The sequence below is a fragment of the Artibeus jamaicensis genome, unplaced genomic scaffold, assembly GCF_021234435.1.
Source record: "Artibeus jamaicensis isolate MK-2021 breed Jamaican fruit bat unplaced genomic scaffold, CSHL_Jam_final scaffold_369, whole genome shotgun sequence".
Classification (NCBI taxonomy): Eukaryota; Metazoa; Chordata; class Mammalia; order Chiroptera; family Phyllostomidae; genus Artibeus; species Artibeus jamaicensis.
The window spans coordinates 25095587-25112494 of record NW_026522042.1 but is presented as its reverse complement, the minus strand read 5'-3'; the positions used below and the strand labels follow the sequence as shown (position 1 = coordinate 25112494).

The following is a 16908-nucleotide window of genomic DNA, read 5'->3' as shown; positions in this document are numbered from 1 at the left end:
TCAGTGGAGTGACCATGTAAACCAGGGGTGTCAAACTCATTTTCACCAGGGGCCACATCAGCCTCATGGTTGTCTTCAAAGGGCTGAATGTAATTTTAGGACTGTGTAAATATACTCCTTAACTAAAAGCAAGAAGCTCAGCCTTGTCTCCAGGTAGAAACAAGGTGGAGGACCGGATTTGGCTCACAGGCCTTGTGTTTGCCACCTGTGATTAAACAGAAGGCAGCGAACTTGGAGGTAGCTGCAAACAAAATGGAATGAAAGCACCAGACCACTCGAGCACAGGAGGTGGAGAGAGGTTCTGAGGGGTCAGGCAGGAGGTGCGGTTTGTCTCAGGTGTGCAAATCCAGGTGTGTATGTAAGCGTTTTTGAATTGACTACTCTAAGCTTAGGAATGGAAGTCACCTCAAAATAAGTATAAAGGAAAAGAAATACAGATGATTGGGTAAATAAAAGCTCACTAAATGGACCTGGTAGAAGCAAAAGAAATGAGAACAACAAAAATCATGATAGAAATCACAAATAAGGTGCAGTCATTTGTTCATAAGTATTTGTAATTACAGTAAACGCAAAACAGACTATAGTTGTTACCAAAGGTTTATCCGATTGAGTACTTTTTAAGAATCATGCTCTTTTTTTCCCCAAAGGACACATCTAAAATATAAATACCCAGGAAGTTTGAAAATATATAAAGTATTAGAAAAAGATCTACCAGGCAAATATAACAATAACCAACCCCCCCCAAACCCTAGCATAGAAAGAATAACAGTAAGCAACTAAACTTCAAAGCACGAAAACTTACTAGAAATGAAGAGGGTCTTCGGTTGTAACAGGGAGAGGGTCACTAGCCCTCTAACACTGTAGTCTCAAAATCTGTAAAACAAAGGGTAAACAGCAGCGACCTTGGCCCCCCATGTGGGTAGCTTTTATATGACAAAGGCTCAGTCACCCACTCAGTTACTCAGGGAACTGTAGGCTAGAATTGTGGGATAACAAAACACGCTGCACCTACGTCCTACTCAGTGACGGTGCCTTTAAAATGCTACCTTCTTTACATGGCTTCATGTGTAAAGTAAAGGTGAGCATCCCAACCCTTCTGCTTCTGAATCTCAAGCAACAGGTAAGAAAAGATCATGTTCAGCAGCCTCGCCGCACGTGGACGTTTCCTTTTTTTTTTTTTTTAATCTGCATTACATGCGGTCTCCTTCTCACACATCCTGGAAAATATTTGCCTTTTGCAGCAAAAGTATGTGGAAAATGTGCTCTTATCTCTCCCTTATTTTCTCTATAAGATAAGCTGCTGCCGTAGCCAGTGTGGCTCAAGGATGGGTGTGAAGTTCGTGTCCTATGAGCAAAGACTTCAGGCACCAAAGACCCTGAGAGGCAGGACTGCAAGCGCATTCACCCAGCAGCCTCTGCCTCACCTCCTGAGTGCGCTCTCACATAGGAAGGGCGGGGGTCTCCTGTGGGTCCTCGTGTGTGTCCAGCACCCCGTGGGCCCTCCTGCCTCCAGTTCCTGTGCTTCCTTCCATTCTAAGTGAGGGAAATCTCCTCTAGGGCTAATTTTGCCCTCTGTTTTCTTGGTCAGCTTGTTTCATGAGGTCCGAGGTGATTGATCATCAAAGCTGTCAGCGCAGGTTCTCGGGGGCAGCAAGAGCAAGAACACTGTAGGAAACGGCTCTGCCTGAAGGTCTCTAGGGCAAGCCAGGCGTAGCGCCCTGAGCCGTGGCCGGCTTCTCACCACTGGTTGGGAGAAAGGCAGGCGTCCGCCTGCTCCACACGCCACCCACCTGGGTTTCAGTCCTTCCCTGTCCTCTCTGCTCACTGCACCTGCGATTCTAAGGGGTGCCGGACTCACTCTTCCTTAAATTGAAAGGGCTCAAAAGCCTTAATCTGAGCTGTGCATGAAAAGAAACCTTAAACATGAACACCTTTTGCTTACTTTGCAAATTTCTGTGCCCACTTTCTTTCAAATAATCCACCTGTCATGTGTCAGGCATTCTGTCTGCCAGGCACTGGGGTGGAGGGTGGGCGGGTAGGTAGGCCAGGCCCTGACCTCTTGAATAGGTGTGGCCAGCTGTCAGAGGGCTTTCCCTGGTAGTTTTTGCTGGCTAAGCCAAGACCCGCAAATTAGTAACAGTCTGCTTGATGACAAAGAAGATGTGAAAGGCGGGCGTGGGGGACAGAGGTAGGACGTGGCCTGGAAGGCTGGGGGGTGGACTCCAGGGAGCCTCCTCTCTCTGCAGGCCTCTCTCCTTTGCAGACCCACCATCGGGAGCAGGTTCAGAGTGCTCAGCCCGCACCTGGCCTCACCGCATTTCCTCGCTTTTTCATGGCTAGCGGCTAGCGCTCCCTCTCTGCTTGCACTCTCCTCCCACCTCGCTGCCCAGACCTGGACCCTGCAGTTGGCCCCTTTCTTTTCCCAGGCTCTTCAGCTTCTCCCGCTCTTAGTTCTTTTCTTTCCAGCATTAAATGTTTACAGACCGTCCCCTCTCTTGAAGAACGGCACTTGATCATGCCCTGTTTCTTTGATGCTACCTTCCTCTGCCTGCTCATTGCCCACTGTTGCCAGCAGCCCGGCACGCAGCAGGCCCTCAGTGATCGCCACGGCTCATTGTAGACATTCAGAAATCTATCACAGTTGACCCAGCCGCTAATGTAATTTCTCTCCACTGGCATCACAGTGAAAAGCCCTGATCCCATCCTCCCACAATCTGTGGACACTTCTGTGTGAAAGGCTGCAGGAGGCCACTGACAGAGCTCAGGACTCTGGCCGCTCCAGCCAGGAGCCCGACGGCCTTGCACATCACAGAGAATACCTCTGAACCACTCCAGGTGGCTCTGGGAGGGGTTTGCTGTGCCTTGGAGCGCACCATCAGGCCGTGTAGGCGGAGGGGCCGCTCTCCATGACCGGAGCTAGCCACAGATTAAATGTAGTGAGGTGGGGAGGGAGCCATAAGACCTGAAAAACAGGGTGGACTTCTCTCCAGCCTCTGTACCTGGTTTAATAAAGACTGTTTACGCTTGTGTTTGTAGCTTCATTTATTGACAACTCTCTAGCTTGTCCCAGTCAACAGAATGACCAGAGTCTCACTGTAGCAGAGGCCTGATGAGGCCCATGGGCATGAATCACTCCCTTCTCCAAATTTCCTTCTCCGCCCTCCGTGTGTCTGACTGCTTTCTGTCAAAGCAAATTATAATAGAAGGGGCTATGGCAGAGATTTAAGTTCTTATTTTAGGTCTGTATATTCTCTTGACAGTAGAGCCTTTGGAGGCACCTTAAAAATGGAAACAGGTATTTTGGTGCTTGCTTAATAAAGAGCTAATTTTATTTTCTGAAACCTATTCACAAAGATAAAGCAAATGTTGGTTTTAGGGAAAAGGAATGTCCTTTAATAGTTAAGGTTAAAGTTGTTTAGTTTGTTTCTTGTGATTGTGTTTTGAAGGATCCTTTGTAAAATACATTCTAAATTGTTTTTAGTTTTAAGGTCTTGAATTAGCAATTTATTTAATAGTTTTTCTTTATAATCAGCTTCTTCAAAGTAGTGAGTTGCAGCATGATGAAGTAAGTAACACAACAGGTTCAGAGAGGAAGTGGCGAAAGTCTTCTGGTTGAATTCCTTTGAAATGCACTAAATATAGATTTACCACGTAGAACAGTTCTAGTGTTCTAGGAAGGAGCAACCCGAAAGGACTCTCCTGTTTGTTTGCGTGGTGGAAGCCGGCTGTAGAGCCAGGCATGGGCTTCTGTTGTGGGGCCCGGCTTAAGGCTTTGTTTCCAAGGCAGCAGGAGCCACGTGAGGAAGCACTTGCATCATTTTTGCACAGTTTTGCAGAGCCAAAGACCACCCGCACCAACCTGAAGATCCTTTCCTTCTTTATTTGGTACAGGAATTATGAGTAGATACATCCTGTTGAATGAATCTGTGCTAATGAATTTATATTGTGGCATACACAGCCATGTTGGATTTTCATGCAGGGGCTTAAAAAAATTAAAATGCTTTCCATGTGAAGCTTTTTGCAGATGACTGGCGGAAAGGAAGATGTTCTTTGACAGTCATCTATGTCCATGTTCCCTTTTAGAGGGAAGAAGCCTTGAATACAAAAGCCAGTAAAGCCCAGAAAACTCTGGTTCAAGAAAGACACTGGTTTTGAGAGCGTGGATTTCTTTAAGATGATTGATTAGTGAGTTGCTGGCAGCGTGTGTTCCCATAGCTGCCTACTCTCTGAGTTCTCCCACTGCCTTCTCTCCTGCCCGCTTGTTCCTGGGGATTCAGATTACCTTCCAAAGACATAACCTGTCAGGGAGTCATTCTCCATGAAGCCACTTCTGTCAACAGCATTTTATAAGTGCCATGTAATTATCTTGTCTCCCAGGACAAAGAAGTGTGGGATTTCGAAAGCAGGAAACCTTACCTTTGATTCTAGATTTTCAGAAGATAAGCAGCGAATTCTCCCACTCCCTGGTCCTGCTGAACTCCTCTGCTTCTGTAAGGAGGGTCCTGGAGGGGTAGGCTGGTGGCCATAGAGAATGCGGCCACGTTTGTAGCACAGCTTAAATTCAGGCTGTGAAATGCTTGTGTTTTTCTCCTGTCCGGTTTATTTTAAGATCAGGAAACCCATCTTTTCCACCAGGCTCCTACCCTAGCCTCTGGCCGTCTTGGGGCTTTACCTCCCCAGGACGCTAGGAAGAGGAAGGTCTGGCCCGCCTTTGAAAGGCTCCCTGTTTCCTGACTCCTAGCAGTTACACAATTTTAATTCTCAAGAAAAGAGGAAACGGTCGGGCCCCCACCCTGCCCTGGCCTTTACTTTGTCTCCTTTAATCCTCCTGGCGGCGGGTTATTACTCACTCGCAGCCATGGAGAGACTGGAGAGATGCCCCCCAGACAGGACTGCAGGTAGGAGAGGGGAGAAGTCCAGTCCCTGCAGACCGAAACTGGCTTTCTTACCTGACACCCCTCCTGTCTCTGCGTCTAAACATAAATGACTAAGTTTTCCCTCGTAAGAGGAACCCCGGCCCAGGCGTTTGCTGAGTGAATACCCTTAGCTCCGCTGATGGCCGAGGGCTAACTACTCTACCTCTCTGTGCCTTGGTTTCCTCCCTTGTGATGTGGGAATGAAATACTGTCCAGTCTCAGGCTGTTGTGGGGCCCGGGGTAGGAGGTGCTCTGAAGTTAGCATTTGTGGTCCACATGGTTACTGACACAGGGACCTCTCTTGGTACAAGATGGAGGCAGGTTCTGTTTGTGGGAAAGTGTGCAGGGGGGGCCATGAGCCCTTGGTGCTGGCTCATTTCAAGTGTAAAATGAGCAGTGGGGCTAATGGATGCTGTTTAGCAGCCCAGATAATCTACCAAGGCATTTGTTCCTTTGGACATTTATTCTTGCAGATGTCTTTACCTGCTAGCAAAGAGGTGGGACGCTTTCTTTCAGAACCATAATATTTAGCTGCTGGTGTCACCTAGAGATTCACTCTAGGGGAAAACAGCCTCACGGCTGCAGTGACAATAAGAAAAAGGGTTCAGCTCTTAAAAATGGGTGTGTGTGCAGCATAAAGCAGGATACCCCGGGAGCTGTGCCTCTGCTGGGAGCAGCAGGGCGTGGGTCCTGCGTGAGGCCCTGCAGGGGAAGCGTGGGTCTCCAGAAGCCCCTGGTCCCCGGAAGTCACGTCACGGTGCAGCCTCCGGTGATGGGAGGAGCTTCGTGGGCAGCAAGTGTGCGGAGCCTCTGTGGCAGGATCCCTGGGTGCAGGCGGCCGCCCCTAGGACAGCTCGCTCTGTGCCGAGAGTCTGCACTGAGCTGCCTGAGCGCTAGCGTCTCCCAGAGGACTGGGGATGTGCACCGACCACACACACACACACACACACATGTTTTTATATACCCTTCTTTAGAACAGTTTTAGATTTACAGAAAAAGCGTGACAACGACATAGAAAAGTCTCCATACCCCGTCCCCAGTTTCCTCTCATATTATCATCTTTCTTAGTACGGTGCATTTGTTACATTTAATGAACCAGTATCGCTCTATCGTTATTACCTCAAGTCCATAATTTGTTTAGGTTTCCCTCATCTCCTCCTCTTCCAGGATCGCACCCAGGGTACTGCATTCTCTTTATTTGTCAAGGCTCCTTAGGTTCCTGTGGCTCCTAAGTTTCTGTCATTATCTTATTGTCGTTAAAGGCAGGCATCCCTTCCCTCGTCATTACCACATTAGTCTAATCCTCAGTCATAGACCGTCTCCTCCCCGATTCATCCCATAAGGTGACGGAGTGATCCTTCCTCTCTGGCCTGAGGCTCAGGGTCACAAAGTCAGTGACAGGACTGGTCTGGGAACACAGGCCTCTGATGGGAGAGTCTTCGTCCAGCCTTGTCACTTTGCTTCCCCATGGTGGTTTGATAGTCTGCATTGGAGGGCTGCTTCTTGTCACGGTCATCGTTGGCAGGTGGCCAGACTGCACCGTAGGGCATGTGGACGGCTAGAAAGAATTGCATGGGGTGGAGGGCAGGCATTTACGTAACACACTTCTGTTGTTACAGAGCTCTTCTAAAGCGGGCTGTGTCACTGTTTCTGCTTCACGTAGGACTTATTGTAGCTTAGCTTTTGAATATGTCACCCTGAGTGGCAGAAAACCCAACAGAGTATATAAAACAGTGCTCTTAAAAGTCCTGCAGTTAGATTGGGGAACGGACTGTGCTTTTCAGACTATTTCAAATAATTGGATTCCAAAGAACATGTAAAATGTACACAAGCATTTTTCAAGTCTGGCCATAACTAGTAAATTTTAAGGGATTCTTTGACATCTCTTCCATCATTTCTTTCTAAAAAGAGTTCTGAGAGACCCTTTGCTCACAGTGCAGAGTATCCCCCATGAGACTTTGGGTAGTGCCAGCAATGAAAAGACCCCCGAAAATGGTTTCTCAGACAGACGGGGGAGGAGATGACCGTGAGCCCTGCCTTGCAGCAGTGAGTGGGCAGGGCGGTGTGAAACTGTGCGTGGAGCAGCCCCAGGTGCCAGATGACACACCGCGCGGCCTAAGCCCGGGCTCCGGAGTCCTGATTCCAGGGCCTGCCAGCCTCGTCCCCTGCACCCAGTGGCTGCCCTCCCGGTCTCAGTTTCCTTACCTGTTGTAAGAGGGCTGTGGTTGGGACTGGACGGCCCGGAGCAAGGGTGGCACTCACATCTGATGCACAGTACGTGTTGGTGACCGTGCAATTCGGGGTGGTGATGAAGAGAGCAGGCTGACATTTGGCTGGTCTTTGTCATCCCTTTAGACTCTGCTGACACTATCCATCCCCATTTTCACCTGCACTTTGTGTGCCCAGGGCACCCTGACGCACTGGGTGTTCGAGCTCTGCACACGCGTGTCGGTGCCACTGAGGGCATCCCCGGACACCCAGCATGCTGTGTGTTACAGCTGTTTACACATGTTTTACACCGGCAGGAAAAGTGGAAGCACGGCACAAAGAGCTTGCTTTGCCCTGAACCGTGTACTTCCTGTCTAAGGGGGCCTTCTGCCACATCACCAGATTCCACCCTCGGAGTCAGCAAGTGAACACTGATACCTGGCGGCCCTGTAGCCCTCAGGGCCCGCGAGGCCCTTCACAGGTGAAGGTCCAGTGAAGACTCACCCGAGACCGTTGCCACGTCCCCAAGGTCCTTGAGCCTGGAGCGGTCTTTGTTCAAGCCCGCTATTTTGGAGACAGTTCCTCCCCTTGGGTTTGTGTGATGTGTCCTCATGATTAGACTCTGGTGGTTATTTGTCTTCATCAGGGGTGTCCCGGGAGTGCAGCTGTGTCCTTCTCAGGCCACCTCATCAGGGGGCATGTGATTTTCGTTTGTCCTGTGACAGCTGGTTCCCTTTGTCCCTGGGTCAAGACTATGAGCCTGCCGGACTTCTCCCCTGTAAAGTGTTTCCGCCTTGTGATTAGTAAGTCCTGTGTGCGGAGGCGCTTTGAAGTTCCGCAGACTCCCATTCCTCACCGAGTTTTATTTATGTGTGTCAGAAGAGACCCGCAGCTCCCTCTTGTATTGGGTGGGTCACACGGTCCCTGTTACTTTTCACTCTCATTGTCCCTGCTCGGGCCAGCAGGGGCCTCCTGAAGCTGACCTCCGTGTCCGGACCCATCCACGTGGTTCTGGAGCATTTCCCTGCCTTTGGTCCAGGGGAATGTTTCAGGGTCATCATGCACTTTGTGCCATTCCAGCCCTGGAATTGACCGTTTCCCTTCCTCATTCACAACACCTCCAGTTCTAGTCCCGCGCACGCAGTTAACGCAGGTTTCTCCTCTTCCGAGTCTGTGACTCTGTGCTCCAAAGTGAGGGACCTGCCTCTCATTGTCCTGAGTGTTTAGACTTAGTAGCTTCATGCCCCCCGCTGCAGGGGGGTGCCCTTGTCCCCCATCAGGCTTGGTCTCCCCACAGGGACAGCCTCCCACACACAGGGCACCGCCAACCCTCACTGAGGAGTCACCAACCTTGCTCAGCCTCAGGACTGAAATACTGGGGCGGGGGGGGGACAGTGGGAGCATGAGGGGCTCAGCCCGTTTTCCACTGGGGGGACCACAAGGTTCCCAGGATTTCTTAGAAGTTCTCCACCTGCTCCGACCTCACCCCTCCCCATCAGCGAGTCTTTCACACTTTGCAGGATCAGGGCTCCGTCCCACCTGTTTATTTCAGGGACCCGTGTGCAGCCTCCCTGAGTGAGAGTTAAAACTGGGCTGATCTTCAGGGTATTTGAGACCCCTGTTTCCCTAACCTCCCACTCTTTTCAACTCCTACTACTTTATAGCCACTGTAGCCATTATTTTCTTTTTCTCAAAAAAAGATGTGCCCTTAAGTAGAAAAAAGATAAGCACAGAATGACCGGGAAGTAGAAAGGGACAGTGACTTATGCTTGTGTGTAAGTGAGCCTTCCCACTTTCACTTGGAATGGTCGTGAGGTGGTGGTCTGTCATAGTGAAAGACACAGAACTGGAACTCTCCACTGCCACACAAGCGGGAGAAAAAGTGAAGCGAGCCCTTGTGGCTCCACGCTGTTTTCTGGCTGTGCAGAGAGCTCAGAGAGCTCTGCACGAGTCGAGAGAGAGCCAGCAACTGCCTGCAGATATCCCCTCACTGCTGGAGACGGAAGGGCCGGTCACGAGGTTCGAGGTTTAACAATCTACGACAGGCAGCGCAAAGCTGCTGATAGACATGTAGTAAACTCCCGAAATCAGCTTTCGCATCTTGCGTGTTCTCGATTTGCGGAAATGATCAGGAGTAGCACAGACGGACTCCGACGCGGCGTTGTGGCTCCCAGCCTGGCTGGTTTGGGTTTTGTTCACCTTGTGCTTTTCTGGCTGTTCTCTTGTGCAGAACACATATACCAATGCGGACAAGTTGCTAGAAGCTGCAGAGCAGCTGGCTCAGACTGGGGAATGTGACCCAGAAGAGATTTATCAGGCTGCCCACCAGCTCGAAGACCGGATACAAGACTTTGTTCGGCGGGTCGAGCAACGGAAGATCCTCCTGGACATGTCTGTGTCCTTTCACACCCACGTAAAAGAGGTAAGACAATGGGGGATGAAGATGTAGCCTATGACTGCGGGATCTTTGAGCTCGTTGGAAGGGATGCAGCTTGGTCGTGGCATGAGAGAGTGGACCAAAGGTGGCTGGTGCTGATGCACAGCCTGCTCCCACGGTGCTGGTCAGCGTGGACGAGCACTGAGCTGGACTTCCTGCAGGCCTGCCTTACAGCACACACACGTGTGCCTTTGCTGGGGGTGGCGGAAGCCTGGGTGTCTTTCCGTGGCAGACCCGTGAGGGCTGGGTGTCTGGGTACAGGTGTGGATGAGGAGGCGAGCTAAGGAGAGCCCTTCACTCGGAGAGAGACAACGTGCGCCCATTTTAGCATAAATAGACGACCCGCGCATTGTGGTCAGAGCTGTCGGGTTTCCTTTCTGTGTGTTAGCTCGTCATGTGGCTGAAGTCACAGTTGCTGTCTGATTGTATCAGACTATGGGACACTGTCAGATACTAGTGAAAGTGGATTTCACAGAACACTGAATGTGCCAAAGCCAGGACGAAGACATCAGCATTAATTAAGAACACCCTGGCTTCGGTGACGTCTGCTCAGTGTTAGCTTGGGACTCCCCTTTAAGACTTACTCCTGGAAGAAGGCTGGGCCTGCGAGGCTCGTCCAGGCAGGCACGTCCTCCTGTGCAGCATGCGGAGATCTCTGGACCCCTTTGCTTTCTCACCCCCAGAGGACAGTGGACAGAATACTTACTTGTTTCTGGGAAGTGAGAGAAAAGGAAACGTTTCCATGGAGAAGGCAAATACGTTATACCTTGAGGTCGCACGCAGGAGGGGGTTGACCGAGGTGCCCGCCTCCATCTCACCCCTAAGCTCAGGTGTGGAAGCATGTGGGACCCCATCCGGCTCCTTTTTTCTCTGGAAGGAGTTCATAACATGCTCAACCTCCTAGAAGATGAAGACTGGTACTATGCCTTTAAAAAAAATGTTTTTGAAATCGCATTTAAAACAACTGTTGATTAGTCTAACATAAATTCAGATTTTGTTTTGGGAGAGCTTTTGTCTCCTCTGTTTGTTTTGCATCTCCCAGACTCTGTTTCCTTCAGGGTTGTTTGTAGTGTTTTATTCACATCGTTTCCGATTGGAGTGGTCCCATTATTGGGCTTTTATTAGGAGGCTCTCCGCCTTTCCTTTTAAGTGCATTTTCCGCTGCCATTCATTTATTCGTTCTTTCATTCTTTTACGTATTCATTCCAAAGCATCTCCTAAGGCAGCTGTAGTGTTTGAGGAGGTGATACACGAGTGAGCGACAGTGGAGAACCTACTCCTTCTTCTGCGTACGTCACATCTGTTAGACGTCCATCTGTTAGTTTCCCCTGGTAGATGTCAAGGTCCTTGAAGACCGGAACTGCGTCTCACCTCGTACCCGCCGGTTAGCCTCCCTGCCACACTCAGGAGATACTCAAATGCATGTAGAATAATGGTGTCTATTTCTAGCATATGTTCTGAGAGACGTATTTCCATTTTCAAATATAGCAAAAACATAATCGTTTTCATTCATTGACACTCATTTCACTTCCTTCTCAAAATGATGCCCCGAGTTAACTGATAATTACCTTTGAGGTCTGCGGGTTATTTGAGGCCTCGGGTGGTCCCGTGGAGGTCTCCACCAGCATCCACTTCTGGGACTGAGTCAGTGGCCCTGAGTCGGTTTTTGTTCACTGCATTCCCAGCAGCTGTGGTTTCCCAGGAAGGATCTTTCTCGTTTGAATTGGGCTGTGATTCCTGCTGGGCTTAAGTGAAGAGGCCTTTTGGTTCTACTTCTGCAAACTTACACACTGAACTGGGACAAGTTTTTGTTTGGGGTAAGGCCTGGGAAAACAGGAACCTTTCATTTTATTCAGAAGTCAAAAATAAAGACCTCCCAGCCACCTGGAGATTTTTTGGTCCTTCATACCAGTCTGGCTTCATTTTTATGCCTCACACTTGAGCAAACAGACTTTCTTCTTTATACTCAGCCAGTGCTCACTCTCGCTGGGGAGCGGGGAGAAGCCTTCCTGGCCCTCACCCTGTGGTCAGAAGAGGGTCACTAGGAAGCTGGAGCTCTCTTCACCTCTGGGGGGGGGCTGAGCACTGGGAGCTGCCCTTTCTCACAGCCTCACCTAGTTTGCTCCAGGAGTCTGCTGAAAACATACCCCTTGTTTTCTCAACTAGACACTGGTCTTAAAGGGTCCAGATTTCTTTTCCCTCCTGTCCTTTCTGGAGCTGGAGAACCAATCAGATATGTGGTGGTTCACCTAATTCAAGAAAATTGATGAAGGAAAAAAAAATATATATATATATATGTATATATCCTGGAGTAGACTGGCTGCCCTCCAGTGTATTTCGGTAATCATCAGCAAAGCCTGTTCACTGCAGAGAGGCCTGTTTCTGTTCTGCACGGGAACAGGTTTGTCCTCTGAGCGATCCCGGCCTCCCGAGCATCGAATTCCCCCAGCCCCCTTCTGTCCCCCATGCAGAGTCCCCTAGAATTCGGCTCCCCGCACTCAAGCCTTCGCTTTGGCTGTCTTGCAGTCTCATTGCTGTTGACTCATCTGCCTGTACATAGTCTTTAAAATGATTGCTTGTTTCCTTTGTTCCTATTTCTACCCCACATCTATGCCTCCAAAGATAGATGTGATATCTTTAAACGTGACTTCCCAGCTTTTTTTTAAAGAAAGTTTTATTTGAAATAATTATAGGTTCACTGGAAATTTGGCGGGGGGTGGGGTGGGGAATCAAACCAGAAGTCCGTGTACCACCCTGCAGCCTCCCCCAGTGGTCACATCGTACACAGTCACACACGTTAACACAGCAGGAAAGAGGTGACTGTTACACTCCCCAGAGATACTCCAGTTTCCCCACGTGTGCTGCGCCCTCATGCACGTGTGTAGCCCGATGCAGTTTTATCCCGTGTAGATTCCTCTAATAACCACCGCTGGAAATGGACGGAGTCGTACAGAATTGTCCCATCACCCCCTTGGGCTGCCCCCTCGTATCCATGCCCAGCCCCTGCTCCGTCTCTAACTCCTGGCAACCACTAGTCCATTGTCCTCTGTCTCTCAAATTTTGTTAGTTCACACAGTGTTAAACAAATGGAATCGCACAATATGTAACTTTTTGAGACCATCCTCTTTTATGTAGCATAATTTCCTTGTGACCTTGTCCTTGTATATATCAGTCAGTAGTTTTTTCCTCTTTATTGCTGTGTAACATTTCATAGTATAGAAGTAACATGATCTGTATAGCCATTTACCTTTTGAAGGACAGTTGAGTTCCATGTTTTCTGTTTTCTGCTGTTAGGAAAGGAGAAGCTATAGACATTTATGTATGTGGGCTTTGCATAGACTGATTTTCCATTTCTCTGGGACAGAGGCCCATGAGTGCAATCACTGGGCCCTTTGTAAGTGCATGTTGCTCTAAAAGGAAGTGCCAAACTTTTCCAGAATGGTTGTACCATTTTACACTCCCCTCAGCAATGCGTGAGTGCTCTCCAGCTTTCTCACATCTCAGAACTCCAGGATTGCTTTGATAAATTCGTCACAGGGAAAGGTTAATATCCAACACATAATATTTTGGGATATTTGCTTTATATGATCAGATCTCAGTCGTTATGTTTTCACATTCGATTCCTTAGCTGAACTTTTTACATGTACCGGCACTCTTCAACGTTTGGTTTGTTTATCTGATGTAGATACAAACAGGCAATTAAATGGTCTCAGTCCAGAGAAAGCAAGAGGAAACTAGGTCCGCAGAACCATCCACTGCGTCATCAGCCTGTGCATGATGGGACCTTAGTTTGACTTCAGGCATTCCGTTGCTGCCTGCTAGTTTATTAGCACTTTGTATTTGCATGGACTGTGGTATCTGCTGTTTAAAAAATAGTAATTATAAGAGGTGGTCCTCCCATGGATGAGAATATAAAACAGATCTAATCATATATGATTCTTTTTATACAAAAATACAGTCTTTATTACAATAACTAAAGTATATTATGGCACTCATTATCCCCTTCCTTAGCTGGCTGAGTGGCCTGAGACATATCACTCTGTGCGGCCTTGGCTTTCTACAGAGTGGGAATAATGAACTGTCCGAGGGACGGGTGCAACTGAGTGAAACTAGAGATGTAAAATGCCACAGTGCTTGTCCCATTCATTGTAGCTGCCATTTTCCCCTCCCACCCCCACTGTAACTCAACATCAACAGAGTGATAGCGACTTAAGTATAAATTACAAAGGTATAAATACCTGGGCATAATCTGCTGTTTTCCTCACTCACCTTCGATCAACAAGAACTACTTACTCTGCTTCTGGTGCCCCCTCGCAGAGCAGGCCCCTCACTGACCTTTTTCATGAGGTTGAAAGTCAGGGCCCTGTGGGATATGCGCGGTCCAGGCTCTGGCTCCGGCTCGGCCCTTCAGGACAGAGCAGGCTGCTGCGAAGCGTCTGTACTCGCAGCTCCATTCGTATGGGCACAGGTTATCTCTGAGTACACATCACTAGAGACTTTTGCTTCCAGCCAAAGCTGTAAAATAGATGAATGCCTTTTCCTCCACTGAATCAGTACATGTAAAACATTCGTGTTGGCCAATGGGAAAACAGGGACGTTATTATCTAAAAGGAAAGTCCTTTTGTCAGAACAGTGTAATTAATTCATGTAAGATATTTATGTTTCTCTATAAAATGGTTTAAAACTTGTTTAAGTTCATGAATTGTCTGTGTCTTAATATTGGCCCTGTATTTTCGCATAGAGGGTATTTTTATGTCAGCAGAGAAATTAGTGCAAAAAAATCGTAGGGAATGCTAGCATACCTGATGCGTTGAGTCCTTTAGGATAATTATCGGATAAATCAATAATACATTGTATTATCTTTATTTGTAACTCAGTATTACAACAGGGATTGAAAATACATAACAGCACTGATTCCTAAATTTTATGCTTTCCCTGCTGAAGGTCACCTCTAAGTGGAGTTGCAGATGTCTGCTTTCGTTAGTCGTTTGTCGATTGGCCTCAGTGGATGTACTAGAAGGGTGAACCACTTCCACAGAAGGTCAGGAAATGCAACAGCATGGGCCTTAAAATGCCCAGCTAAAAATGGATGGCCGTGGAGTCTCATTTACTTGTTAGACTTCTTTTTATAGGGCATTTTTAATGTTTTTACTTTCTCAGTTTGATGCTCAGCTTCACAAATTAGATCTTCAGTTAATTGGGAGAAGTAAAGTATCTGTATGTGCTTCTGACATATATTGTTACTGATTATTGCTGTTCTTATTGACTAAGTGGGAGGAGGACTGTCATACTTGTTAGGGTCTTGTCAGGAAAGCTTAGAACCTGCAGCTAAGGCAGGCTTGTGGGAAGTGACGAGGCTTTGTTGCTGTTGCTGCTGCTGCTGCTGCTGCTGTTGCGTTTCTCTTCCTTTTTTTAAAGCACAAAATTCAGAGCCACACGATCAAAGGAGGGTCAGGCTTTCTGCTTGGGGCCGGTGCCGTGGATGGATACAGGTGCAAAGTGGAAAAGGGAGAAAAAAAAAACCCACCACTCTCACTTCAGCTTTTTCTCATCAAGGAGACTGTTCTTCAGACTGAGTTAGAAGGAGCCAAAGACCAAAATGGGTGACAATTTTATAAGAAAGGACTTATTTCTTCTAAATGAGTTTAAGTGTCTCTTCCAGAATAAATTAGTGCCCCAGATAATGAAAGAGCTTGGGATTAGATTACCACGTCGGGTCTGTTGATCTCTAAGGAACGAATTCTGGGAAAGGGAAGAGACGCCAGAAGGTTGAAAATACACTTGTGCTTTTTTAAGAAGGGAAGTTTCACATATTACTCAGGTGGAAGCAGACTCAGACAGAGTTCTAGAAAAGGCAGTTTATAAACAGCCAGTAAAGGAAGTCGTTAACAAACAGGTCCCAGCATGTTAACTTTATTTCATTCTTTATTATGTTTCTGGTTTGATGAAGGGCATTTGACCAGGCCTTTGACATGTAAATTACAGACAAGACAGAAACAAGTGGACCATCCATTGGGGCAGTGACGTTGGAACCCCACTGCCCAGTGGCTGTGAAAAGGAACCAGCCGAGGGTGTCCGCTGACACAGGAGCAGGACTGCCCCTGTCCTCCCATACTGATCGCCAGGCAGATGCCAGGAAGAGCAGGCTGTGATGGCAGGACACCACTCACACGCAGTTTGTGAATAAGGGCGTGACTTCCCGTCCAGACCACAGTCCAAGGAGGTGGTGGTGGGGGCTGGCAGACCAGTCATCCCAGCCGAACCCGAGGCCCAACAGATAGATCTTAATTCCTGCCGTTACCTTTCATCAGGGAGCAGCCTGTACAGGTGTCATGCCTTCGAACCAATGCCACTAACCTATTCAGAACTTTTACTTCGAGTGGGACATCTGGAGAGAGCACTCCTCCGAATTCAGGAACCTGAAAACTTGCCTTTGCTAGTGTTGAGAGGTGTTTGTCTTGAAAATGGGCAGGTTGCCACAAAGGGAGGAGTTTTGGTGCTGCAGCAGAAACAGCCGTGGCTGCATTAAAACTCTGACTGTCAGGACGGGGTTGGCTAGTGGGTGAGGCCAGCAGGGCAGGGGAACACTTGCAGGGGCGCTGCAGCTCTCTGTCCCCGCACAGAAAGCCTGTGAGTAGTGCACCAGCTAAGAAGGCAAGCTTACGGACGTCTAGAGCAGGGTCTGTCAAACATGTCAGGTAATAGGACAGGGCCCCAAAGATCTCAGCAGGGGTAAGTCAGTATCTTTCACAGAAATTTCATTTGTAGGTTTTAATACATGAGTCTGTTGCGGATCAAAAATACTAATTAGGCAGGTTACAGGGTAAGGGCCATGTAGGCATTAGACAAACAGTAATCTTACACGTGGTCATTGACAGTGACCACAATGTCATGCCCCAAAGTAGTGTATCAGTGGTGATGAGTAAAAGTACAGGATGGTGAAGGGGGTGGGCTGCTTTCAGTTCCCCAGTCCCCACTTTGAAAGGGGAGACAATTCAGAGGAGAGGGAACTGGCAGTGCCTCTGATGACCGGTGCTGGCCGCGTGCAGGGGTAAAGTGTTAGCCTTGGGGAAAGGAGGGCAGGCTGCAGAGATGGGCGCTCCCTGCAGAGATCTGGAGTTAAGGAGGCATTAGCACTCTGACCAGCTGGCAACTACTGCAGGGAGACAGTGTCCCTTCCAAACTGATCTGGGGAGGGGAGGAGCTTTCCCCAAACTTGGCACTTTGGGCCGTGTCTTATCTTTCATGGATTTGGGGAATAAAAAGAAAAAATACATTTCTCTTCTCCAAATCTTTTTTAGCAAATTAGACTTCATGTAACCATCTGGTTGTTGGGGTTCTGGCACC

At 48.4% G+C, this 16908-nt stretch overlaps 1 protein-coding gene across 7 annotated transcripts in view; it reads left to right on the top strand.

Moving 5' to 3' along the window:
* TRIO (trio Rho guanine nucleotide exchange factor) overlaps nt 1–16908 on the top strand; it is a 322877-nt gene that overhangs the window by 168493 nt on the left and 137476 nt on the right. For 6 of the 7 annotated variants that reach the window (XM_053657329.1, XM_053657327.1, XM_053657330.1 and 3 more), the window contains exon 11: nt 9355–9546. In XM_053657329.1, the coding sequence (XP_053513304.1) occupies nt 9355–9546 (192 nt within the window). Of the gene's footprint in view, nt 1–4837; nt 4899–9354; nt 9547–16908 lie in introns of those variants that run through there. The other variant, XM_053657333.1, reaches the window with a different exon arrangement.